This window comes from Diceros bicornis, chromosome 1, assembly GCF_020826845.1.
Source record: "Diceros bicornis minor isolate mBicDic1 chromosome 1, mDicBic1.mat.cur, whole genome shotgun sequence".
NCBI lineage: Eukaryota > Metazoa > Chordata > Mammalia > Perissodactyla > Rhinocerotidae > Diceros > Diceros bicornis.
In genome coordinates, this window is record NC_080740.1 from 53,828,085 (window position 1) to 53,853,897 (window position 25,813).

General features: G+C 37.7%; 1 protein-coding gene across 1 annotated transcript in view; it reads left to right on the plus strand.

Annotated features, from left to right (window-relative positions):
- The window catches only part of DDX46 (DEAD-box helicase 46), a 69,759-nt gene that overhangs the window by 20,421 nt on the left and 23,525 nt on the right, over positions 1–25,813 (plus strand). The window contains exons 12-15 of the mRNA XM_058540489.1: positions 1,435–1,513; positions 3,255–3,337; positions 13,733–13,897; positions 14,417–14,579. Coding sequence (XP_058396472.1) covers positions 1,435–1,513; positions 3,255–3,337; positions 13,733–13,897; positions 14,417–14,579 — 490 coding nt within the window. The remainder of the gene's footprint in view (positions 1–1,434; positions 1,514–3,254; positions 3,338–13,732; positions 13,898–14,416; positions 14,580–25,813) is intronic.

Here is a 25,813-nt window from a genome sequence, read left to right on the forward strand (position 1 = left end):
ATTTTTACATTAGCTTTCCCCTTCCTCTTACCCCAGTCAAGGAAGACAGTTATTTTTTCCATTTTACAGATAGGCAAATACTCAGAAAGGTTAAGTTGACCGAAGTTAGTAAGACTTACTTTGTCCTACAAACTAGGTCTTCTGATTCTTGGTCCAGCATGTATTTTCTCTAATCCACGTGACATGTTTAAAAGGTGGCGATGAGTGGGATGCATTAATATCAGTTTCATCTGCATTCTTAAATGATTTGGGCAAGAATGTGTAAACACCTTCATTTACTCTGTTTAGTTTGGCATCTCTCCCAAGTGTCTTCTAAAGAGTGATAGTCATCGGATATTTTGCTTTAAGTAGAAGAAGGAAAAAAACTGGGTTCTATGATCAAATAAGTTTTGGAAACATTGGATTATACGAAGTTAAAATAGGTTTCTTTCCTGCAAGACTGCTTTAGTCTTTAATTAGCTAATGTATATTGTGATTTTTTTTGTGTGTGAGGAAGATTGGCCCTGAGCTAACATCTGCCAATGCTCCTCTTTTTTTTTGCTGGGGAAGACTGGCCTTGGGCTAACATCCATGCCCAGTTTCCTCCACTTTATATGGGACGCTGCCACAGCATGGCTTGACAAGCAGTGTGTTGGTGCGCGCCTGGGATCCGAACCGGCAAACCCCGGGCCGCCACAGCGGAGCAGTCGCACTTAACCTCTTGCGCCACTTGGTCGGCCCCTAATGTATATTGTGATGCTAGAAAAATGGGATGAATTTAAGTGGTGTTTTCTGAGCTTATTTAACCACAAAACCCTTTCTGAGGACTAGTGTTCCCAGGTTCTAGAACGTACTTTGGGAATATTTACTTTTGTTATCCCAGTCCTGTTTAAAACACTTGAACTTAGTTTTCTAAGTTTATCTTTGTCAATTTTTTTGACCACAGCCTATGGTAAGAAATACATTTACAAAATAACCTGGTACATGCATGCATGTTATATTTATAAAGAAGTCAAACAAAAGTTTTATGATGTCTAATGCATCCTGATGTTTTCTTTTCTATTTTATTTTAAAAACTCTGGTTGTGACTTATTGATTTCATGATTCACTAATGGAAACACTCTCAATTTGAAAAACATTGATCTGTATAATTGCTATATTTACTGCTCTCTCATGTTCCTTTCTTGGTTTTGAGGGACTGTGTCAAATTAAAATTGGTAAAAATCTCTAGTTTTAGTTGATTTCAAAGTTGCAGCACCATGTAGTCATGCTGCTACTAATTATTCCTTTAGTAGTGCTCCAGCATTCCTAAGAATTAAGCAGGAAGATTTGGAGTCTTCTGATCAGACCTCACTAGCCTTGTGGAGCCGTGCAAGGACCACGGGCAGTATTTTCAAATCTGTTTAAATAAGCATTAGTGATAAATAGAGTATAAAATTTTGTCATTTTTATTAGATTGCAGAGCTGAAAAGAGGTGCTGAAATTATTGTTTGCACACCTGGTCGAATGATTGACATGTTAGCAGCTAACAGTGGTAAGTCACGGGTATTTTTTTGGTTCTCTTTTCTCCTTTTTGAATTCTATACATTTTTGTTAAAGCAGATATAAGAAACCACCAAACGGTTTCTACATTTTTTCTTAAAGCTGTAATATCTTAAAATTTGTATTGTAACAAGCTTATTGTTGTAAGTGTTCATAATATTTGTGCAATTTAGTCTCAAATTTTTGTTCAGAACTAACTCCATTTATCTTTTTAACTTAACATGGATTCTTAATCCAGTTTTAGCCTAACTTTACTTTTAAAAGGGTGGGGGACTATTTTTTTCTTCATTATAAAATTTAGACTTTTTCTCCACAAGAGCTAGTATTTTCTTACAATACTGGATATATTAAGATATTGCAGCTTTAAGAAATTTTATCTTTTGTAAATATTGCATGTTTTTAGCTCAAATGTTGTGCTTTGTTAAATTATTTCCTATGAAAACTTACTAAACTGTTGACATTATTTAACTTCTGTGGAGAAAGGCCCTTCAAGATTTATAGAACTGGGCTTCCGAGACTTAAACCATCAAAGGTAGGTAATTTAATGCTGTTCCCAACCTTGCAAAACTAATTGGGGCTGCACATATTAGTATGGAATACTTTAAATATTAGAAAGCATTTATTTTGGCTCATATCTGTTTTTTGAAGAAAATGCTTTTAAAGGTTTCCTTTGCGGTATTCAATGTGTACATAATAGAGTTATTAAAAACTGTGAGTAATGCATGTTTCTGATAGCACTGTGCTTGAATTTCTGTATACATTTAATTCTAATTCTACTTGAAGTTGGCAAAGTGACATTGAAATTGTTTGATAAGTCCTTGTGCTTGTACAACATATGAAAAGTTTTAGGTTGAATGCTAATGAAATAATCCCTGTTTTTTCTCAATGCTGCGTTAAGTCTCCTGAAATTCATCTTGATTAATTTTACCTTTTTCCCTTATCTGTCCTTTTGATTTATATTTAATAACTATTTTGTACATGTTTTTGTTAGGCAATTCATTCAACAATTGGTAGACATGCTTGTGTTAATCCTTTAGAAAGGGTTTCCTGTGTATATATTTAGTTTTCATTGGCTGAGAAGCCAGTTGTGTTTATTTAAACTAGTAGGAGCACTTAATAAAATTGGTTTGTATAGGAAAAAATGTATATGTAGTACATTTGGCATTTAAAGTTTTTGTGTAATATATTAGTTACCTAAAAATGTTGAATAGCTTCTCATTAATGTTTTGACATGCCCATTGGAAGCTTCTAACTATATAGAAGTAGGTAATAAAGTAATATAAAGAGAGGTTTGCTGCATCTGACATAGTTAGCACTGGAACTTGCTTTCCACACATACGCTGTAATCTCTAATATGTTTTTTCCTAGGTGATGCTGTCAGATAATGGCTGATGTGGCTCGATGCTTCATCTCAGTCTTAGTTTTATGATGTGTTTTGGAGAGGGCTGTTTTCTGAATTTTACAGGTTCTTCAGGCCCTATGATGGTATGCAAGAGACGAGTTTGACAAAATAAAGGGCCTCATATACCCATTGTCAGAAAGTATTTGCCATTAGATTAAGACATTATAGACCAAAATTTCTTTTCACTGTTTAAAGATACCTAACTTACCCCTCTGGTTAAGTCAGGCATTTTAGTTCCCTTTACAGTTTTTTTAAGTTCTTGGTAGTCATAAAATGAATTGTAACTGATTTTTAGTTGTCTTTTTGTCTTTATTTTTTGCCCTCATCTTAGGTCGGGTCACAAATCTTCGAAGAGTGACATATGTTGTTTTAGATGAAGCAGACAGAATGTTTGACATGGGTTTTGAACCACAGGTAATCGTTAAATTTTGTAGTGTTTTGAACTGTAAAATAAACCTTGCCACGAGAATGAAATGTTTGTATAGTTTCTGAAATCGCACACGCATTTCTGTTGTGTGGTCATACAGTAGGTTGAATACATATGGAATTTAAATAGATATTTTTGTTTTGAATTCCTCATAAAACTTGTTTAGGATGTATTTGTGCAGGCTTTCCTTAGCCATCTAAAACCATCATTGGTAAAATTAGAATTGGAGTGCTAATAATAGAAGCTTAAGCTTTCATATTTTAAAGTTTTCATTGTACGTCCAAATAAATTGCTTTAATTCACGCTTTTAACTGTCTCATGATCTAGATAGCACATGTTGTTTACATTCTCTAAATGTAAAAACTAAGGTCCAAAGCATTTGTCTAGCTTAGACTTTTATATTCCTCATACATACTGTTTGCATGGATATAAAATTTCAGTGATATAAACTTAGAGAAACACATATTGAGAGGTGGTAAAAATTTTTCTGAACAGGAAGAGCAATGTGAGTTGTCAGTGTGCTATGGATGCCAATAAAAACAATAAATTTTGATCACAAACTGCAATAATAGAAATTGCATATTGGAAATGGATAACGTTAACATCATGTTCAGTCTTTTCAGTTTATTCTTGTATTCTCCAAAATGTATTGCGTGTCATATGCTGGGGCATGTGTTGTGTTTAGATTTAGGGACCACATTCTAAATGAGATAGAAAGGAGCACGAAGGAGAGTAAATAGGATTATAGTAACACTTGAACCATGTGAGAAACAGCTAAAGGAATGAGCAGTATTTTGCTTGGAGTAGAGGACTTGATAGCATCCTTTGACTCTCAGATAAAATCTGTCACATGAAAGAAGCATTGAATTTATGCTTTGGGTCCCGAGGAGTAGAACTGGGACCCAGTGTGGGAGCTATAGGGAGCTTGATCTGAGCATAATGTGAGAAAGGACTAGAGAAGCATTATTTGGAGATGAAACAGATTACTTTGTGGGAGAGGGTCAGATATTGAATATGCTTTTCATCCGTGTGTTGGAATAGAGGCAAGGGGTCCATTTGTGGAAATAGAGTACAGGGAATTGAAGAATCAGATGGAAGATGGAACTAGGTGCACTTTAATGTTTCTTTCCCAATCATGGGAAATCTTAGATTTTATGATAATGCTTAAGGTAGGTATAGTGATATGGCCTTTCTGGTGAATCAGTTAAGTTTTTCCAGAAGGAGGTCAAAATGACATTTCCCATTGATATGCAAAGTGTGAATCATCCCTTGCTGTAAGTACATACATCTACATAAGTTCATGAGGGAGAAATGCTGAGTTATTGTTTATTTGTTGTTTACTAAAAACCTGTTGAGAAGAAATTTTAGGTTAAGTTAATGATTTTATTGGGAGCTAAATGTGTTTAGTGTACATTAAAAAACCCTGGGTCGGTGTTTGGTGCCATGGAGCACTATTTGGACACACAGCAGGTAAAGGCACTCCCATGTGAATCAAAGCTGGTGCTACTGAATGCAAATCTGCACACTGACTTACATCTAGAGAAGAACTGGCTGGCAGCAGTTTGCCTCCAGACATGATTCTGTATTGAAAAAAACAGTGAAAGTTGTGAATTAAATCAAATCATGGCTGCTGAGGGTGTATCTTTCGCAGTGTCAATGTACACAAAGTGTATGTGTTATACAATGACATGGGCAGGTACAGATTCTACTTTTCCACATTGAAGTGTATGCAGGCTGGTAGGTAGAAAGAGACTTTGGCAAATTTTTGTAAATTGTTTTAAACTTAACAGTTTTGAGCCAAAACAAGAGTTTTTACTGTGAAGGATAAGATAATGGGATTTCTCAAGAAGTCCAAACTGGTACAAATGGCTTGATTGCTTAGTTTGCCTCTTTCTTAAACCTTACTGATTTTTTATTTTTACGTAAGAAAAAATTACAGAATTATTAGTGGACGTCTTTCTAAGTGCTGCAACAGAATGTGAAGAAATACTTTCAGAACCAAATACAACTGAAGAGTAGATTAGGAATCCATTGTTCCCATGTCTGAAGTTGGAATCTTATTAAAGTTAGCATCTGAAAGAGTATTAAAAAGTGGTTTTCCATGAGAAATTGCTCCATGGCTTCTGGATTTGTTCTTCTTCTGTAATTTAGTAGAAACAAAGAGTAAGAGAAGGAATTGATTGAATATGGAAATTGAGCTTTAGCTTAAGTTAACCCATTATGGAGCTGGCTGTACATCCTTTGGTGAAAGTGTGTAAATAATGTTCCTATTAATTACATACAATAGTTATTAACATGTTTTATTTTTATTATGAAGAAAGTCAAGAATTTTTTTTGTTTTTGGTGAGGAAGATCAGCCCTGAGCTAACATCTGATGCCAATCCTGCTCTTCTTTTTGTTTGTTTGTTTTTTTTTGGCTGGGGAAGATTGGCTCTGGGCCAACATCCATGCCCATCTTCCTTCACTTTATATGGGATGCTACCACAGCGTGGCTCGACAGGCAGTGCGTTGGTGTGCACCCGGGATCCGAACCGGTGAACCCCGGGCTGCTGCAGCGGAGCATGCGCACTTAACCACTTGCGCCACCGGGCTGGCCCCAAGAATTTTTTAATTGACCTAAATTTATTGTTTATACCTGTGCCTAGCACAAAATGAAGTGAGCTGAAGATTCTAAAGAAGCTTACTCCAAGTTTTACTTTCTTTTTTTTTTTTTTGAGGAAGATTAGTCCTGAGCTAACATCTGTTGCCACTCTTCCTCTCTTTTCTTTGATCTCCCCAAAAGCCCAGTGCATAGTTGTGTATTATAGTTGTAGAGTTGTAGCTCTTCTATATGGGATACCACCTCAGCATGGCTTGATGAGCCGTGAGTAGGTCCACACCCAGGATCCAAACCGGCAAACCCTGGGCTGCCAAAATGGAATGCACAAACTTAACCCCTATGCCACTGGGCCGGCCCCTCACTGTTTTAAAGCTATGAGACCATAAGTGTATTTGTTGGTTGTACACTGCAAAGCACCATGCTTGTGTCAGTCATCTTAAGGATCTCACGCTCTTATGGGAGATTATTATAACTTTGAATCCCATCTTAAATTGGCATCAAAAATAGGTAACTAGATAGATGATTAGATGCCTCAGCATCTCTAAGTCATCTCTGTTCAGGCCGCCTGTGAAGGGTTTGATGCATAAGCAGTTACTGTTTAATAATATGGCTGCTTTAAGGAAATTGAAGTATTGAAAAAAAGAGGGATTTTTAAAGACTTATTTTTAAGTTATGTAATCCTTTACGTTAGAGGAAGCAGACTCTGGCAAATAATGACTGTAGAGACAATCCCTGCCCCCCACCCCAAGTTTTATTCCTATCTCAGAGTATATTCTATCCAGGGTAATTTTTACCAGCATAGATATCAACTTCACAAGGATCTGATTTGTGATTTAAAAATTAAAGTTATGACATTTACATTGATGAGTAAATCATTAACCTTCTGGTAGCAAATTATTTTCGTGAAGGTAAAGAAAAGTGTTATACGAAGTATAAGACAGAATGGGATAAATTTTTAGAACATCTTTAAAAGGAACGTATGCCAGTGATCTAGACTTTGAATCAATGAAAAGTGGAAAAATCGCCAACTTTGTAGCGTTAAGTGACTAGACTGATATATTTAGTTTTAGCCTATGAGTGTAAAAGGAGAAATTTATGGTCTTAACTTGGCAGTTCATAGCTGACTTGCAGTATCTGTGTACTATGAGTTAGAGAGAGCATACTGAAAAGTTTCAGGAACACCTTTCAATCAGTAGCCAGCAGTCTGATAGCCAAGTGAAGGGGAGAGAGCAATCAAAACCCTGGCCAGTCATAACTGAAAAAGTGTTTCATGACTTAGGGACATTCTAGGGACATCTTCACAACTCTAAGCAGTAATAGGTGTTCATAAGGTAAATCTAAGCTCCCACATGCAGTAGACTGTTACATGAGGCACAGGATTTGTAACTTAGTTCAGGAAGATTACTGTTCGTATTATGATGAATGAAAGAGTTAGCTTTGGTTCTTCTGAAAACCTTTATCCTTTGATTTTGCATTTCTGTATATACTGAAAACAAAAAGCGATTTGTGAACATTCTAGAAAGGAAGATTGTGTATTATGTATTATTCTTTGAAGAGATTTTCAAGGCTACAATGTGGGCTTTAATGTGAATTGTCTGTCTGACCCTTGTTTCCACATCTGTAAAATGAGAAGTTGAGACTAATTGAGCAGTCTTTAGACTTGTTTAGATGATCAAGTATCTGAAAGTCATGATGCTTCTTATGTAATGTCTTAAAAGATGGACACATTAAATATATGCCTACGTGAACTTGCAGTGATAATACTGCCAAACTCATATTATCAAATTAAGCATGGTTAATGATTCCTTTTTCTTTTTGCTGAGGAAGATTTGCCCTGAGCTAACATCTGTGCCAATCTTGCTCTATTTTGTATGTGAGTTGCTGCCTCAGCATGGCTGCTGAGTGGTATAGGTCTGCACCCAGGAACTCAACCGGGCTGCCGAAGCAGAGTGTGCCGAACTTAACCACTAGGCCACGGGGCCAGGCCCCCTAATTTTTCATTAGTGTATTTTAGTCATTCAGTTGTTAATTGAATGAGTACCATGTAGTACACATTGTAGCTGCTGGGGAAATGGCAATGAATAAAAAAGTCCCTGCTTTCATGACATTTACTTTTTAATAAGAAGAAATGGACAAATAGTATGTCAGTTGGTATGCAGTGTGAAGGAAAATAGAGTAAGGCACTAGAAAGTGATGAAAGGAGAAGAGCAGAAAGGGATGTTACTTTATGTAGGATATTCGAGAAAGGCCTTGCTGATAAGGTGACTTGTGAACTAGAACGTGAGTAAAGTGAGAGATTGATCCATGGGGTTATTTGGAAGAAAAGTGTTATAGGCAAAGAGCAAGTATAAATGCCCTGAGTTGGGAGCTTGCTTGGCCAGTGTCCCTGGAGCAGAGGGAAGGAGGGGGAAAGTGGTAGGAGACAGCAGGAGATAGTAGGAGAGTAGGGCAGAAAGAGATGTGGTGCTGGTGGTGTGGTGAAGATTTAAGACCTTGTACACCTGGTCTGGGAATTGGGATCTTATTCTGATGTGATGAGATGCTTTCGGAAGATTTTGAGCAGAGGAATTCCTGATCTGATTTTTTTTTAACTTTTTAGTCCTAGCAGTTACACATGCACATAGGTTTAACAGTAATCCCTCCACTACTTCGCTTCATCTCTTGGCTGATTATTTTGGTATTTACCTCCACTTGCCTCCATAGCATACTTTTATTTCTACTTTTTGATATTGTTTATTGACTTTCCACAGTGGAACATAATAATTTGTGTTTTCTTCCTCCCCCCTGCCATATTTATGCATCATTTTTGTCCCTTATTTTCCCAGTAAAGTTGTGTTGGTGTTTTAATTGGATCAGTATACTGTGTTATGACAATCTAAATGTTATTCACAGCTGGGCAATGTAGTAAACTATGATTATTTTTAATTTCCTCCATAACTTTTTGTTTTCCCTAGAGTTAATAATTGTCTTATTATGTTTGTTGGCTGGGTTTCTTTGGTCTCTATATTCTTAAAACTAATTCAATACCAAACTCTACTAGATATATAAATCTCCTATCAAATAGTTGAGACATATCAAAGTTTCCTATTAGTTTCATCTTCCTTAAGGAGTTTCTTCAGAGCCTCTTGACCTGTTCCAGTCAGAATTTGTTGTTCTCTATGCCTGACATACAGCTGTCATCCTGAAATCTCCATCATTTTGAGGGTCCCCTTTGTTTCTAATTTGTGTTGGGATCCTCAAAATTCTGTAAACCAAGAGTAAATCTTTTCTTAATTAATTCATTTTTAAAGATCGCTTTCTACCCTGCATAAAGTTTGTGTCCTCCATGTTGATTTTCTGTTTGTTTTGGTCTTTGCATTCAGATAGGAGGCTTTCTGTAGATGTCTGGTAATCCGTAGTTACCTATTTATATGTAAGGGGTAGAGAAAAGGTGACTTAAAATTCAAAGCTCTGTGTGCCAGAGTGAGACTTACTGACGCTGAGCTTCACAGTTGTTATCTGGCTGGGTATTTTAGTTGGAGACCCCTCAAGGTTAATAACTTCTGCCTGTCTTCTTGAGCTGGGCAGGTTCCTCCAGAGAAATCATGGCCAGTGTCCTGCCTGGAGTGTGAAGGCCTGTCTGCTGGTTCTGGTGTTGGGAAAGAGGGCTTGAGAGAGAGTTGGGAGTCTTAGCATCTAGTATGATGTGTTCACCTAATGCTCTTCTTAGAATATTATCCTTGCCTTCAACAGTGTATCAAGTTCCCTCATCCAGACATACTCTGTTTTATTCTCTCCAGAAACTAAGCCTTTAAGTCTTTGGTTGGGATGAGAGAGGGACTGTTGCCTAGCTGAGTAGAGTTAGGTGGAAGTCTGCTGATCTTACTGCTTCTTAAACAGACTTTATATCAATTCTCCTTATTCTAGCACCCCACCTTTCGTCTCCGTAAAGGGGAACAGGTTAGTTCTTGACTTTTCCCCACTGCCAGCATAGGATTCTGCTTTCTGGAGCTTGCTCAATCTTTACCATCTTCTAACATTTTGTTGCTTTTTGTTTCATTTTATTGACAAATAAAATGATATTCATATACCATAAAACTCACACTTTCAGAGTGTACAATTCAGTAGTTTTGATTATATTCACAGAATTTTACAACCATTAGTACTGTCCACTACCAGAACATTTTCATCACCCCTCAATGAAACCCTGTCTTAATTAGTTGCTTTTGTGTTGAATTCTTTTTTTTTTTTTTGAGGAAGATTGGCCCTGAGCTAACATCTGTTGCCAGCTTCCTCCTTTTTTCCTTTTTTTCGCCCCAAAGCCTCAGTAGATAGTTGTATGTCATAGTTGTACGTCCTTCTACTTGCTCTATGTGGGACGCTGCCTCAGCATGGCTTGATGAGCTCTGTGTAGGTCTGCACCCAGGATCCACACCGGCGAACCCCGGGCTGCCAAAGTGGAGTGCGTGAACTTAACCTCTACGCCACTGGGCCAGCCCCGATGCAGAAATTTCTTAAGTTTCTCTGGATATTGATAGTAGTTTTTAAAAATTTTCAACTCCTTGCATAGTCTGTTTTCCCCGTGTTGCTTTTTTCTTTTTATATATGCCAGTACATTTGAAAGCTTTATATTAAACAGACTCAAAAACAAGAACGCTGAAATGGTCTTACATTCCTGAAAGAAATCAACTTTTAATTTTCCCACAAGGAAAACACCAGTTTCTGACTGTTTTTTACTAGCAAGTTCTACCAGACATTCAAGGAATGAATAATTATATTCCTAATCATACTTTATTTCAAAGTATTAAAAAGAGGAAATCTCATCAATTGATAAGATTGTTGTAATCTTTTATTTTTAAAAGAGCTCTGTTAAGGTATAATTCTATACTGTGAAATTCCCGTTTTAAGTGTATAATACAATGGTTTTTAGTAAACACACAGATTTGTGTGCCATCATCACAATCCAGTTTTAGAACATTTTTATCACCAGAAAGCTGCCTTGTGTCTGTTTGTAGTCATTTTCTGTTTCCAGCCCAGCCTAAGACAGCTGCTAATCTGCTTTCTGTTTTTATAGATTTGCCTTTTCTGGACATTTCCTATAAATGGAATCATACAATATACGTCTAGCTTATTTCACTTAGCATAATGTGCTTTGAGGTTCATCCATGTTGTAGCATGTGTCAGTACTTCATTCCTTTTATTGCTTTATTGCTGAGTAGTTAGTATTCCATCGTATGGACATATGTCATATTTTGTTTATCCATTAACCAGTTGATGAGCATTTGGATTATTTCCACTTTTTGGCTATTATGAATAATGCTGCTATGAACATTTGCATACAAGTCTGTGTGAACATATGTCTTCACTTCTCTTGGTAGATACCAAGGAGTAGAATTGCTGGATTGAATGGTAATTTATGTTTAACTTTTTAAGAAACTGTCAGACTTTTCCATAATGGCTATTCCATTTTATAGGCCAATATAATGCTGACATCAAAATCAAAGAAGTTAAGTTACAGTTTCATGTACAGTGATGCAAAAACCCTGAAAGATATATTAGGGAACCAAATATAGCAATGCTTAAAATAGATAATAAATCATATTGAAGTTAGTATCCTTTGGATGCAAGACTGGAAAAATTAGAGAAATGAAGTAATATAATCCACCCTATTATCAGAATAGAGGAAAAAAATGTACCGTTATCTCAAATAATGTAGAAAAGAGATTTGCAAAATTTCACTCATGATTTAAAAATTCAGCACACTAAGACTAGTGGAGGAACCTTTCTTATCTAATAAAGAGTATCTATAAAAAAAGCCTATAGCAAACATCTTAAGTTTGCTAAGTTTAAGTTTCTTAAGGTGCAACTTCGAAACTATTAACATAAGAAACAAGGTAAAATAGTTAACACTCATTCAAAATTTTTCTGGAAGTCGTAGCACGGTAAGCAAGAAAAGGGTATAATGTTTGGAAAGGAAGAAACAAGTGTTAATTGCAGATAATGTGACCGTCTTTGTAGAGGATTCAAAATAATCTACAGATAAATGATTAGAATTGATAAGAGGATCGTGAAGTTTCTGAACACAAAGTCAGTAAACAAAAATCATTTACATTTCTTTTCCCAATAAGTGAGAAAATGTACTTTAAAAAATATAATTTACTAAAGCATGTAAAAATAAACCTGAAAAATATGTGTAAGATATATCTGGAGAAAATTATGAAACTTTACTGGAAAACATTAAAGAGGACTTAAGTTGACTCTCAATTTATGTAAAGATCAGGTGGTAAAGTGTAACCCTCCTGAAGAGGATGAACAGGATAGGGTGTGAGGAAAACCACTTCTTGAAAATCTAGTTCGTTTTCACTTTAGAATTTAGTTTTTTTGGGTCTGCTAAGTTAGGTATCACTTAATCAAAATGTTGTTGCTGTCATCTCCTGTCTTACTTTCTTTGTCTTAGTTGGTTTGTGCAGTTTTTTAAAACAATCCCTGTATTGTTATCTTTTACGGGTTTTTCCAGGGAAGAGAAGTAAATGTATGTGGTCAACCAGTAGTCTTTAACTGAAAGCACTGGCAAATGTTTTAAAGCCATCATTCTGGCTGTGGGTTGGAGAATAGATTTCACATTGGGCAAGAGTAGAGGCAGGGAGACCTGTTAGGAGACAGTTGAAATAATCCAGATGAGAGATGGTCAAGGCGTGGACCAGAACCCAGAATTTCCAAGTGCCCTGGATAGGACTGCCCCCTTCACAGATTTCACATCATGTTTGGTTGGAGTGAGGATGTAGTCCTAGAACTCTGTGCATTCCTGGCAAGACCTTTACCTTTCCCAATTGCCAACCACTCACCACTATCTACCTTGAAACCCTCATTAATAATCTTATTCGTTATGTCTTTTTTTCTTTTTTATACGAATCACAAGAATTCTAGGAATGCTTGATTCCTCCAGTGTTCATAGACACTGAGGCAGTTGTTGCCTGTATCCTACCCCTTCAACAGTATGTTCACCTACATTGTTATATTTCTTTCTGTAGCTCTTACCATTTGACATGTAATGTATTTTCTAATCTGTCCACCCTCATTAGAATATAAGCTCCATGAAGACAAGTTTTGGTCTCTTTTTATTGCATATTCCAAGCACCTAGAACAATGCCTGGCACATAACGGTTGCTCAATAAAAGTGTTGAATAAATAAAGGAAAACAGTGATACCAATGGAAAGTGGTTGCATCCTGGATATAGTTTGAACATCCAGACTACCGAATTTTTGATGGATTGAGTGTGAGAGAGTAAGAGAAAGGGAGTAATCATGATGGCTCCTAGATTTTTGGCCTAAACATGTAGATGACTAGAGTTGGCAGTTCTTTTTTTTTTTTTTTTTAATCTCTAAACAGCCTTAATTTACTCTCTGCCATGGAATATAAGGAGATTAGAACATCCTTCCCCTTTAACCTTTTCTTTTTCTCCTTGTCTTAAATTTTTGGAGCTATTTTATTTATTATTTTTTTTCGTTTTTTTTTTTTTTTTTAAATTGTGAAATTTTTGTTGTACTTTATTGTTTGTAAACAGTCACCATGTAAGTGCATCCCTCCACCCCTTGTTCCCACCCCCCTGGTCGAGTTGCCAATTCTCGATAGGGGGAAACTATGAAAGGAGCAAATTATGGGGTGAAATCAATTGTAATATTCTAACATAACAAGTTTAAGAGTCACTGAATAGATGTTCTCAAAAGTCCCTTCTACTTGGTTTTAACATTGTGTGATTTTTGGAGACTACACTCACCATATTTATTTGTAATGTTTTCTTAGGTCATGCGCATTGTGGATAATGTCCGTCCTGACCGGCAGACAGTTATGTTTTCAGCTACTTTTCCCAGAGCAATGGAGGCGCTGGCTCGCAGAATCTTGAGTAAACCAATTGAAGTGCAGGTTGGAGGCAGGAGTGTGGTTTGCTCAGATGTGGAGCAGCAAGTGGTGGGTACAATCTTTAGGAAATCCCCAATTCCCTGGATGTTTAGGTAGTATGTGATCCTTTAGGGATCATTGTTTGTGATGTAGGCAGCTAATTTCTAAAATTAAATAGTATACATCAACTAGAGCCTTTAACATTTTACAGGATACACTTGAATATGCTTCTCCATGGGACTGACTGTTTAAATGCTCTTTTTAGTTTTTATCACCAGAAGTGGTGGGCTGGTAGATAGAAATCTCACATACCTATCTTATTCTTTGGTTAATAGAATGTGAAGTTAGGAGGCAGAGAGAACACGTTATCATTTGCCTGCATTTGCAAACTCTTACTCTCTGGAAGTTACAGATTTTTTTTTTTGTCTTACTGGTTTACTGATTAAAATCAACATTTTCCTACCCCTTCCTAAAGATATAGTAAGATGTGGTCATTTATCCAGTTGCTACAAATAAAATGAATATTTTTGTTCAAGAGACATATTGGCATTTTTACTGCATTAACTTGGTGCAATTTGGTGTTTTCAGATTGTGATTGAAGAAGAAAAGAAATTCTTGAAGTTACTTGAGCTTCTAGGCCATTATCAAGAATCGGGATCGGTCATTATATTTGTGGATAAGCAGGAACATGCTGATGGTCTTCTGAAAGATTTAATGAGAGCATCTTATCCTTGCATGTCTCTTCATGGAGGTAATGTTTAATGAAATATCTGTTAAGTACTTAACTTGGCCAAGTGTTGTTATGTGTTCTCAATGATAATATTTATTTGGTACTCTAACTTAGAACTAAATTTTTTATCATCTATCTCAGTTTTTATTCACATCAGCTCTGTGGGGGTAAGCATTATTATTATTCCATCTTAGAGATAAAGAAAATAAGACAGTAATACATTGGTTTGACCAAATTCCATAGCCATTAATCAGCTAAAGAGGAATTGAACTAAAGATTTTCTGATTCATGTTATATTCTTTCCATTGTACCATGCTACCTAGAGGTTTTCATGATTCACATTAGAGCTTTAATTGAAATTTTAAAGTAACATTTTAATTTCTGTCTAACATTACCATTGTTACATATATGTGGGACTTAGAACACTAAAGATGTGCAACAGAGACAGTTTGAATTATCCTCATTAACCAAGTGTTCTGGCAATCTATGGCTTTGTAACAAACCACCCCAAAATTTAGTGGCAACAGTGTTTTGAGAGGTTCAGTGGATTCGATTGGAGACGTAAAAGAAACTTTCCAACCCAGATGAATGGACTGAATATAAACTTTTTTATATAGGGAAGGGTAAAGGCAAAGGCAGGAAACAGATCCGAATAGGTCAAATATCAAGAGGGAAAAGCATCAGGTCGATTGAAAAGGGAAACGTCAGATCGACCGAGATAGAAGCAGATTGAAATTAGGTCCAATAACAAGAGGGAAAAAGATCAGGTCGATCGAAAAGAGAAACATCAGACTGACCGAAGGGAAATAACATCAGATCATTTGAAAAGAGAGACATCAGATTGGCCAAATAGAGAAACATCAGATCGAGTACTCACAACATCCATGCCCTTACACTGGGGAGAGTCCCTTCAATTGACACAGCTAGGCGGTCGTTCCAATCAACAGTGGTCCTGGGCAAGGCGTCCCCCACACAGGCAAGACTCTCACCAGGCCCCAGTTTCCAGCAGCTTATATAGCATGGGCAAGTTTCAGAGTAAGCTTTTGCAGAGTAAGCATTTGGTGTTCTCATGCGCAAATGGTTATCAGTGGTGTATGTGCATTGAGCCCCCTGGCTGTTGTCACAGCCCGGCATAGATGGCCAGTCTGCTCCGGGCTACGACGCCCAAAGAGTCTTGTAATCTTACAAATTGCAACTATCTGTGGGAGATGGGCCAGTCCCCCGGGAGAAGGGCCAGTTCCCACCACATAGAAAGCCGCTTTTTATTTCTTTGTGTACTGGTGGCTGTAGGTCCATGGAACGGCCAAACATGGTTGTACTGATGTCAAGACAGACAATCATTTATTTTGTTTATGAATCTGTGGTTTGGGTAGAGCTCAGCACATCATCTGCTCTCTGTTTCATGCTGTGATGACTGGGATGGCTCGCTTTGGGCTGGGGATCCATTTCGAATTTGTCTTACTTACATGGCTTGCAAGTTGATACTGGGTCTTAACTGAGAGCCCAGTCAGGCTGTTGGCCAGGGGTCCTGACTCTTCTCCTTGTGGGCTTCTCTATGAGGCTGCTTGGCTAGAAGGAAAGAACCAAAAGCTGCCAGGCCAGTTAAGGACCATACTGGGAATTGGCAGAACTTTTGTTTTCACCATATTCTATATATCAAAATAATCAAGGACTGGCCCAGATTCAAGGCGATGGAGGCGTAGACTCCACCTCTTGATGGGAGAGTGTCATTCCATATGCAGAAAATCATGTGGGATAGGATAAACTTTTGCTTCATCTTTGGAAAATACACTCAACCACGCCAAGCTTCATGGGGATGCAATTAAAAAGGCTTTGAGGGTGCTGAGGGGGCCAGCCCAGTGGCCTAGCGGTTAAGTGCACGCACTCCGCTTCGGCTGTCCGGGGTTCGCAGGTGCGGATCCAGGGCGTGCAGCGATGCACCGCTTGTCAAGCCATGCTGTGGCGGCGTCCCATATAAAGTAGAGGCAAATGGGCACAGATGTTAGCCCAGGGCCAGTCTTCCTCAGCAAAAAGAGGAGGATTGGCCACAGGTGTTAGCTCAGGGCTAATCTTCCTTACTGAGAAAAAAAGAAAAAAGGGCTTTGAGGATATGTATTTGGTTAACTTTTAATGTTTGAAAATGGCTCATTATGTTTCCCTTTTTTTTGTGATAAAGTATACATTACATAAAATTTACCATTTTAATCTTTTTTTTTTTTTTTTTGGTCCATTCCCGGGATCCCAACCTGCGAACTCTGGGCCACCAAAGCAGAGGGCGTGAACTTAGCCGCTGCGCCACTGGGCTGGGCCCTCTTTGCTTATTTTTTAATCAGCCTGTTTGTGTTTTTTCGTTGCTGAGTTGTAGAATTTCTTTATATATTCTGGATAGTAATCTCTTATCAGATATATGATTTGCACGTATTTTTCCCATTCTGTGGGTTATCTTTTCTCTCTGGGTAGTGTTCTTTGATGGCCAAAAGTTTTTAAGTTTGAAGTCCAATTGATTTATTTTGTTACCTATTCTTTTGGTGTTGTATCCAAGAAATCATTGCCACATCCAAGGTTATGAAAATTTTTCCATTTTCTTCTAAGAGTTTTAAAGTTTTAGCTCTTAAGTTTAGGTCTTTGATTTATTTTTAGTTAATTTTTGTATATGGTATAAGATATGGGTGCAGCTTCATTCTTTTGCATATGGATATTCGGTTGCCCAACACCATTTGTTGAAAAGACTGTCCTTTCCCCATTGAATGGTTTTGGCACCCTTGTCAGAATCAGTTGACCGTTTATGTGAGGGTTCATTTTTGGGCTCTCTACTTGATTCCATTGGTCTATATGTTTGTGTTATGCCAAAGTCGTTTCATTTTAGTTTTGATCTTTTTGCATTTACTTTTTTTTAAAAAATAGACTATTTTTTAGAGCAGTTTTAGGTTCAGTTTTAATTTTAGAGCAGTTATTGAGCAGAAGTTAAAGAGTTCCCATATAGCCCCTGCCCCCACCCACCCATAGCCTCCCCCACTGTCAACATCCCACGCCACAGTGGTACATTTGTTACAATCAATGAACCTACAATGACACAACATTGTCACCCAAAGTCCATAGTTTACATTAGGGTTCACTCTTGGTGTTATACATTCTGTAGGTTTGGACAAATGTATAATGACATGTATCCACCACTATAGTATCATACAGAAAATTTTCACTGCCCTGAGGATCCTCTGTGCTCTGCCTATTCATCCCTCTCTCCCCCAACCACTGGCAATCACTGGTCTTTTTACTGTCTCTATATTTTTGCCCTTTCCAGAATGTCCCCATTTACTTTTTTTTTTAATTTTTTAAAATTTTTATTTATTTATTTTTCCCCCAAAGCCCCAGTAGATAGTTGTATGTCACAGCTGCACATCCTTCTAGTTGCTGTATGTGAGACGCCGCCTCAGCATGGCCGGAGAAGCAGTGCGTCGGTGTGTGCCCAGGATCCGAACCCGGGCCACCAGTAGCGGAGCGTGCGCACTTAACCGCTAAGCCACAGGGCCGGCCCCCCATTTACTTTTAATCACTAGGATAGTCAATACTGACTTACATGTAAGGTATTTTTTGGCCGTATTAGTGTCACTATCCTGAAAATGTTTTGGTTGCCATTAGCTGCGAAGCTTCTAGTCCAGAACTTTAGTTATTCGCCACATTTGAAACATTGGGCTCAGCTTTCTCTCCCTTCGTGATTTCTTGTCTGCGCTATATTTGTCTTTCTGTACTTTTAAATTTTAAGTATTTTGATTATACCAGGTCTGTCCATGTAGATCTTGTGTCTCAAAGTAAATGCTTTCATTCAGTGCCCCTGTAAAAATGTATGCATTAGGTTAGATGTTTTTATCAGGTCGCTTTATAGTAGAACAGAATGTTCTGAATCTCTGAAGGAAAACCAGAGAGAAATTTTGTTTTGATTATAAGTCTTGTCATTAAGCTCTCTTAATGTATAAGTAAATAAAGGCCTATTTGCTGTATATGTATATAAATGTAGAAATTATTTAGGGCTTTTTAAGAATTAAAAATAAGGTGTAACCATGAAATTCCTAATGTGCACATGTAATTAATGTGCATTTTATGCATAATAAATAGTGTAATGGCATTGGTAGTGAGAACTGTGGGTGTTAGCGTGTCTGAAATGCATACAATTTGGTACCCCTTTAGAGGAAAGAAATACAAACTGCAAAACATTTGGCCCATTCTTCCTGCTATGGTTATTACAACTACAAGATGCTACTAACTCGGAATTGTGACCAAATGAGGGAAGGTACTGAATATGTTCATTTGTAAGGGTGGAGATTGTGGTATTTCTGCTCTTTTAAGATTGATCTCCTTAAAGGGCTGTCAGGCTAATTTGCACAACTTATCACTTAATGGGCTAATAGCTGTTTATTCCTGCTTACTCTTCTGAATAGGCAGAAGGAAGCTCAGTGCTGCCGCTTTTACAGAGCCACCTGTAGTTTCTCAGGTCTAGTGAGGGGAGGATGGGAGGCAGGAGGTAGGAGAGTGGATTATGTGTTCTACCCATTCCTGGTCTTCTTAACTTGAGATAATTTTCTCAGTATAACAATCACAGCATTCCATGGTTGCTTGATTTTTTTATTAGAGATTTGTCAGAGCACAAAAGGCCAGGTAATTGTGGTTTATGAACAAAATGTATGGAGAGCATGTTGTTCTTAATACTCTGCTTTTGACTTATCACATACCTGCATTTCCTTAAAGTGGGTTAAAAAATGAAAGAAGAAATCTGAAAATATTTCATTAAACCATGGCTGCAGTTTCTATTTTGTCAGTCATCCATTTCCTCATGTTTGCACTCACATCAAATAATTTAAAATTTTCTTAAAAATACACTTGTATTTAATATTGTAAATAATGTTGAAATTAGGAAAGCAGCACAACGGTTTCTACTTCTGAGTAATTATGATATTTGAGAACAGAGACCTATTTTTTAATAGGGCACAATGCTTCATTGAGGCCTTTCATATGTACTATTAATCAGTTACTTCTTTCTTTTGTTTTTGTGCAAGTAACAGAAAATATGAACTCTGCTGCCCTAAATCCTGAGAAATTTTTATTGTTTTACAAAACATGAAATCCCATGGCGAAGTGACTCCTGGATTCTTTTATTCGGTGGCTCAACGTCACCACCATATTGTAGTTGCTGTGCCCCCATCCTGAGCGTATTAACTTACTTCTTAAGCTAGCTTTTTTCACGGCAGCAAAAAGGTTTCTGCAGTTTGAGTCATCACTTCCAGATAGGACAACTTTCATTTGAAGAAGAAGGACTGTTTTCCATTTGTCTGTGTGTCTTTTTGTCCCTTATTTTTATTACCAAAATTGTCAAACACAGAAAATCTGAGAAAATTGTATAGTGAACACTCTTGAATATCCAATACTAGATTCTATAATTAACATTTTGTTGTATTTATCACGTTTAGTCATCTATCTATTCTTCTACTCATTCATCAGTTTTTCTTAGTTTTTTGATACATTTCAAAGTAAGTTGTAGTATCAGCATGTTTCACTTCAATATGCATGTTATTAACACTAGTTGAAAAATGTTTTTAATAAAAAAATTATAGATAAACTATAGTGAAATGTACAGATCTTAAGTGCACCATTTGATGAGTTTTGATAAACGTGTGTAAGCTGTGAAATCCAAACCTGTATTAAGATATAACCTCAAAAATTTCCCTCAGTTAATCCCTGCCCCTACTCCTCAGAGGCAACCACTTTAAAAATTTTTTTCCAACATATGTTAGTTTTACCTGTCTTAGAATTTCAGATTAATCATACATTATGAACTATTTTGTGTCAAGTATCTTTCACTCAGTATATATTTTTGAGATTCACCCATGTTGTTGCATATATCAGTAGTTCTGATATTTACCCTTTTATTGCTAATACTCTATTGTATAAATATAGTATGGTTTGTTTAGTCATTCCTGTTGGACAGCTGGGCTGTTTCCAGTTTTTTGGCTGCTTTAACCATCCCACAGGATACACCATAATTGAGATATAGAATAGTTCATTACTCCTAAAAACTCTCTTGTCCTATCCCTTTAAAAGTAACTATAAAGTTAACTCTTCTCCTGTCCATAACCCCTGGCAACCACTGATGTATTCTTATAAGAATGTTTGTAAATGCAATCATACATTATGTAACCTTTTGCAATTGGCTTTTTTCTTTTCTTTTTTAAAAATTTTTATTGAGGTCATAACAGTTTATAACATTGTAAAATTTCACTTGTACATTATCATTTGTCAGTGTCACCATATAAATGCACCCCTTTACCCCTTATGCCCACCCCTAGACTCCCTTCCCCTCTGGTAACCACTAATCTGTTCTCGTTGTCCAGGTGTTTGTTCATCTTCCACATACGAGTGAAATCATACGGTGTTTGTCTTTCTCCGTCTGTCTTATTTCGCTTAACATAATACCCTCAAGGTCCATCCATGTCTTTGCAAATGGGACGGTTTTGTCTTTTTTTATGGCTGACTAGTATTCCGTTGTGTGTGTATATATATGTATATTTGTGTGTGTGTGTGTGTGTGTGTGTGTGAGGAAGATCAGCCCTAAGCTAACATCCATGCTAATCCTCCTCATTTTTTTTTTGCTGAGGAAGACCGGCTCTGAGCCAACATCTATTGCCAATCCTCCTTTTTTTTCCCCAAAGCCCAGTATATAGTTGTATGTCATAGTTGCATATCCTTCTAGTTGCCGTATGTGGGACGCAGCCTCAGCATGGCCAGAGAGGTGGTGTGTCTGTGTGCGCCTGGGATCCGAACCTGGGCCGCCAGTAGCGGAGCACGTGCACTTAACCGCTAAGCCACGGGGCCGGCCCCATATATATATATATATTTTGTATGTGTGTGTGAGGAAGATCAGCCCCGAGCTAACATCCAATACTAATCCTCCTCTTTTTTTTTTTTTTAACTTTTTTTTTTTTACTGGGGGAGATTGGCCCTGGGCTAACATCTGTGCCCATCTTCCTCTACTTTATATGGGACACCGCCACAGCATGGCTTGACAAGCGGTGCATCAGTGTGCGCCCGGGCTCCGAACCTGCAACCCCCTGGCCACCAAAGCTGAGCGTGCACACTTAACTGCTTGCGCCACCGGGCCGGCCCTATTCCGTTGTATATATAGACCACATCTCTATCCAGTCATCAGTCAATGGGCACTTGGGTTGCTTCCCCGTCTTGGCTATTGTGAATAATGCTGTAGTGAACATAAGAGTGCGTAAGTCTCTTTGAAGTGTTAATTTCAGGTTCTCTGGATAAATATCCAGTAGTGAGAGAGCTGGATTGATTGTATGGTATTTCTTTTTTTTTTTTTTTAAAAGCTGCTACCTTGTAGGCAAGTTTTAATTTTATTTATTTATTTTTCCCCCCAAAGCCCCAGTACATAGTTGTATGTCACAGCTACACGTCCTTCTAGTTGCTGTATGTGGGACGCAGCCTCAGCATGGCCGGAGAAGCAGTGAGTCGGTGTGCGCCTGGGATCCGAACCCAGGCCGCCAGCAGCGGAGCGCGCGCACTTAACCGCTAAGCCATGGGGCCGGCCCGATTGTATGGTATTTCTATTTTTAATTTTTGGAGAAATCTCCGTACTGTTTTCGATAGTGGCTGCACCAGTTTGCATTCCCACCAGCAGTGTATGAGAGTTCTCTTTTCTCCACATCCTCTCCAACATTTGTTATTTTTTGTCTTGGTGATTATAGTCATTCTAACAGGTGTAAGGTGATATCTCATGTAGTTTTTTTTTTTTTTTTTAATTTTTTTTTTAACTTTATTTATTTTATTTTTCCCCCCAAAGCCCCAGTAGACAGTTGTAGGTCATAGTTCCACATCCTTCTAGTTGCTGTATATGGGACTCTGCCTTAGCATGGCCAGAGAAGCCATGCATCGGTGCGCGCCCGGGATCCGAACCCGGGCCACCATCAGCGGAGCGCGCGCACTTAACCGCCAAGCCATGGGGCTGGCCCTCAGTGTAGTTTTGATTTGGGTTTCTGTGATGATTAGTGATGTTGAACATCTTTTCATGTGCCTATTGGCCATGTGTATATCTTTGGAAAAATGTCTGTTGATATCCTCTATTTTTTAGTTGGGTGGTTTGTTTTTTTGTTGTTGAGTTGTGTGAGTTCTTTATATGTTTTGGAGATTAACCCCTTGTTAGATATATGATTTGCAAATATTTTCTCCCAGCTGGTGTGTTGTCTTTTTGTTTTGTTCCTGGTTTCCTTTGCCTTGCAGAAGCTCTTTAGGCTGATGAAGTCCCACTTGTTTATTTTTTCTTTTGTTTCCCTCGCCCAGGTAGACATGGTATTTGAAAAGATCCTTCTAAGACTGATGTCACGGGCCGGCCTGGTGGCTTAGCAGTTAAGTGCGCGTGCTCCGCTACTGGCGGCCCAGGTTCGGATCTCGGGCACGCACCGATGCACCGCTTCTCCGGCCATGCTAAGGCCGCGTCCCACATACACCAACTAGAAGGATGTGCAACTATGCCATACAACTATCTACTGGGGCTTTGAGGAAGAAAAAAAGGAGGAGGATTGGCAATAGAAGTTAGCTCAGAGCCGGTCTTCCTCAGCAAAAAGAGGAGGATTAGCACAGATGTTAGCTCAGGGCTGATCTCTCTCACAAAAAAAAAAAAAAAAAAAAAAGACTGATGTCAAAGAGTGTACTGCCTATATTTTCTTCTAGGAGTTTTATGGTTTCAGATCTTACCTTCAAGTCTTTGATCCATTTTGAGTTAATTTTTGTGTATGGCAAAAGATAGTGGTCTACTTTCATTCTTTTGCATGTGGCTGTCCAGTTTTCCCAACACCGTTTATGAAGAGACTTTCCTTTCTCCATTGTATGTTCTTAGCTCCTTTGTCGAAGATTAGCTGTCTGTAGATGTGTGGTTTTATTTCTGGGCTTTCAGTACTGTTCCATTGATCTCTGTGTCTATTTTTATGCCAGTACCATGCTGTTACTATAACTTTGTAGTAAATTTTTGAGTCAGGGATTATGATTCCTCTTTCTCAGGATTGCCTTAGCTATTGGCAGTCTTTTGTTGCCCCATATGAATTTTAGAATTCTTTGTTCTATTTCAGTGAAGAATGTCATTGCAATTCTGATTGGGATTGCATTGAATCTGTAGATTGCTTTAGGTAGTGTGGACATTTTAACTATATTCTTCCAATCCATGTGCATGAAATATCTTTCCGTTTCTTTATGTCATCATCCATTTCTTTCAATAGTGTCTTATAGTTTTCAGTGTATCAATCTTTCACCTCCTTGGTTAAATTTATTCCTTGATATTTTATTCTTTTTGTTATGATTGTGAATGGGATTGTATTCTTGAGTTCTCTTTCTGTTAGTTCGTTATTAGAGTATAGAAATGCAACCAATTTTTGTAAGTTGATTTTGTACCCTGAAACTTGGCTGTAGTTGTTGATTATTTCTAGTAGTTTTCTGATGGATTCTTTAGGGTTTTCTCTATATAAAATCATGTCGTCTGCAGACCGTGAGAGTTTCACTTCTTCATTGCCTATTTGGATTCCTTTTATTTCTTTTTCTTGCCTAATTGCTCTGGCCCAAACCTCCAGTACTATGTTGAATAAGAGCGGTGAGGATGGGCACCCTTGTCTTGTTCCTGTTCTCAGAGGAAGGGGTTTCAGTTTTTCCCCACTGAGTATGATGTTGGCTGTGGTTTTGTCATATATGGCCTTTGTTATGTTGAGGTAATTTCCTTCTATACCCATTTTTATTGAGAGTTTTTACCATAAATGTACGTTGGATCTTTTCAAATGCTTTCTCTGTGTCTATTGAGATGATCATGTGGTTTTTATTTTTTTTATTTTTTTAAATTTTTATTTATTTATTTTTTCCCCCAAAGCCCCAGTAGGTTTGTTGTATGTCATAGCTGCACATCCTTCTAGTTGCTGTCTGTGGGACACGGGCTCAGCATGGGCGGAGAAGCGGTGCGTCGGTGCGCGCCCGGGATCCGAACCCGGGCCGCCAGCAGCGGAGCGCGTGCACTTAACTGCTAAGCCACGGGGCCGGCCCTATCATGTGGTTTTTATACCTCATTTTGTTAATGTGGTGTATCACATTGATTGATTTGCAGATGTTCAACCATCCCTGCATCCCTGGTATAAATCCCACTTGATCATGGTGTATGATCCTTTTAATGTATTGCTGTATTTGGTTTGCCAATATTTTGTTGAGGATTTTTGCATCTGTGTTCATCAATGATATTGGTCTGTAATTTTCCTTCCTTGTGTTGTCCTTGTCTGGCTTTGGGATCAGGGTGATACGGGCCTCGTAAAATGTGTTAGGAATTGTTCCATCTTCTTCAACTTTTTGGAATAGTTTGAGAAGGAGAGGTATTAAATCTTCTTTGAATGTTTGGTAGAATTCTCCAGAGAAGCCATCTGGTCCTGGACTTTTAATTTTTTGGGAGGTTTTTAATTACTGTTTCAATCTCTTTACTTGTGATTGGTCTATTCAGATTCTCTGTTTCTTCTTGATTCAGTTTTGGGAGGTTATATGAGTCTAAGAATTTATCCATTTCTTCTAGACTATCCAATTTGTTGGCATATAGTTTTTCATAGTATTCTCTTATAATCCTTTGTATTTCTGTGGTATCCATTGTAATTTCTCCTCTTTCATTTCTAATTTTATTTATTTGAGCCTTTTCTCTTTTTTTCTTAGTGAGTTTGGCTAAGGATTTGTCAGTTTTGTTTATCTTCTCTAAGAACCAGCTCTTAGTTTCATTGATCATTTCTACTGTTTTTTTTGGTTTCAATTTCATGTATTTCTGCTCTAATTTTTTTTTATTTCCCTCCTTCTGCTGACTTTGGGCTTTGTTTGTTCTTCTTTTTCTAATTCTGTTAGATGTACTTTAAGGTTGCTTATTTGAGATTTTTCTTGTTTGTTAAAGTGGGCCTGTATTGCTATGAGTTTCCCTCTCAGGACTGCTTTAGCTGCATCTCATGAGTTTGGTATGGTGTATTTTTATTTTCATTTGTCTCCAGATATTTTTTGATTTCTCCTTTAAGTTCTTCAATGATCCATTGGTTGTTCATTAGCGTGTTGTTTAGTCTCCACATATTTTTCACTTTTCCAGTTCTTTTCTTGTCGTTGATTTCCAGTTTCATAGCATTATGGTCAGAAAAGATGCTTGTTATGATTTCAATCTTCTTAAATTTATAGAGGCTTGCCTTGTTTCCCAGCGTATG